Below are 2,177 nucleotides of genomic sequence, written 5' to 3' on the forward strand. Positions count from 1 at the left end.
CCCCGCGGACCCCACGGGGGCTGCCGCATCTGCTTCCCACCCGGCATGGGGACATAGGAGCAGAGCTCTGCCTCCTCCGGGCTTGCCTGGGTGACCGGGGCAGGGAAGGGGTGTCAGGGAAGCTGGGGTGCCGGCACAGGGGGACACTGCCCGGGAGCACTCTGGCTGTCTCCATCCTGTTGCTCAGCACCCGGGTCATGCCTGGGGTCTCGCTGCCTCGGCCAGCGGCACGTGGAGAGAGAAAGCTGGCTGGAGAGCATGTTGTCAGCCGAGATGGGTGTCTGGGTAGGACATGTGGGTCTGATTTGCTGGTGTGTGAGGTGGGGTGGTGGCACCTAGACAGGGCAGGGATGCTGGGAGGGAGCGAAGGCAAGTAGCACAGGCTGCACAGCGTGGGAGTGCCGGTGGCTGCAGCTCAGGCAGGAGGGGAGAGGTGCCAGCAGGCTCTGGTGCAAGGGCCATGCTGGGCAGTGGTGGTGTCAAACAGGTTCCTTGTGGTGAGGGACGGTGCCAGCGAGGTGTCCCTGTCCTGCTTATTTGGCACCCATAATCTGCTGCTTATACCCTCCTGCAGCATGGGGCAAGGGCACTGTGCCAGAGCGGCTGTGGCACTCACCCAGGCAGGGCAGGGATGGCCCCTGAGTGCCAGAGACAGGCTTTGCAGGCCTGGACAGATGCAGTCCATGTTTCTGCACATGTTCTGCTTGTGCTGCCCGCACTTGCCTACTCCCAGAGCCGCCTGCCTGGGCGGTGGCGGAGCCAACGAGCACCCATGGGTGGAAAGGTCCGGCCAGGGATCCTGGCTCCTTCTGTGCTGCAGCTCTTTGACCATTCCCAGAGCAAGTCTGCTGTTAATTCCCTCCATCTCTCCACAGTATCCAGACCGTGCTGTTGGCAGGCGGGCAGCAGCGGGCAGCTGGCAGGCTGTGAGAGCGGTGGCACATCTCCCTGCGTCTGTGCTCCTGAATCACCCAGAAGGTGTGGCTGGGCTGTGTGCTCCTGACTCCCGGCTCTTCAGCTCTGACTGTTCCCAGCAGGCAAATCAGAGGCTTGGCATGATGGGGATGCCCTGAGCCCTCGCCCCAGGAGCTTCAGGCCTGGATGTTGGTGCTGCTCCTCCCGGACGATGTGGCTGATACTCTGGAGAAGCCCTCTCTTGCCCCCCGTTCTCCAAGTGCCTGAGCTGGTGGCTGGCTGGGACCTGCGTCTCGTCCTCTGGGTCCTGAGCTTTGCCTCGGCGGTTGTGCGGATGGAGGGCCAGGTCTACTCGCCGACTGTCAACACGCACTATGGGAAGTTGCGGGGGGTGCGCGTGCCACTGCCCAGTGAGATTCTGGGGCCCGTGGACCAGTACCTAGGGGTGCCTTATGCCGCCCCCCCCATAGGGGAGAAAAGGTTCATGCCCCCCGAGCCACCACCATCCTGGTCGGGCATCAGGAACGCTACCCACTTCTCGCCGGTCTGCCCGCAGAACATCCACAACGCCGTTCCCGAGATCATGCTGCCCATCTGGTTTACCTCCAATTTGGATATCGTGGCCACGTACATCCAGGACCCCAACGAGGACTGTCTGTATCTCAACATCTACATCCCTACGGAGGATGGTGAGTCCCCGCCGGGGTGCCCGCAGGAGGGCGGGGGGGGGCACCGCTCCGCCCCTCCCCAGCAGTGGTTGGTCTCACCTGGGTGTTGTGTTTGAAGCATGTGGTTGTGGACCCTGCAGCATGCTGTCTGTTTGTGGAAAGCTTTCTCTGGCCACGCAGCTCACCCTCTTGCCCTCAGCTGCCATCTCTGTCTCGCGTGCTCCTGCTCTTCCACGCCTCCTGGCCCCCCCCTCCACCTCCATGGCATCATCACGGGTTCCTCTCTTGTGTTGCTAAATCTGAATCCGACTCTCTGACCGCAGATCCACAGAGCGACAAGCTGGTTTGTGCTCCCCAGGCGCCGAGTGCCAGGTTCTGTCTTGAGTTGGTTCGGTTTCGTCCTTCCTCTCCCCCCTTTCCCACCCTCCCCAGGTCCATGCGCTAGTTGTGGGCGTGGGCTGCGGCTGCGGCTGGGAGGAACACTCTCTGCCTCTCCCTGGGGAGATGCTCCAGCCAGGAAAGGACCGTGGAGCCCTTTTTGGGGGCCCTGGTGCGGATGAGAGGTTGGGGGCACTGGCAGGCACATCGCTTGGC

The 2,177-nt window shown here is 63.0% G+C and overlaps 1 protein-coding gene across 1 annotated transcript in view; it reads left to right on the plus strand.

Moving 5' to 3' along the window:
• The first annotated feature begins 1,126 nt into the window (after window positions 1-1,126).
• Window positions 1,127-2,177, plus strand: part of NLGN3 (neuroligin 3) — a 20,870-nt gene continuing 19,819 nt past the window's right edge. The window contains exon 1 of the mRNA XM_010160761.1: window positions 1,127-1,604. Within this exon, the coding sequence (XP_010159063.1) occupies window positions 1,127-1,604 (478 nt within the window). The remainder of the gene's footprint in view (window positions 1,605-2,177) is intronic.

The sequence above is a fragment of the Eurypyga helias genome, unplaced genomic scaffold, assembly GCF_000690775.1.
Source record: "Eurypyga helias isolate BGI_N326 unplaced genomic scaffold, ASM69077v1 scaffold21991, whole genome shotgun sequence".
Taxonomy (NCBI): Eukaryota; Metazoa; Chordata; class Aves; order Eurypygiformes; family Eurypygidae; genus Eurypyga; species Eurypyga helias.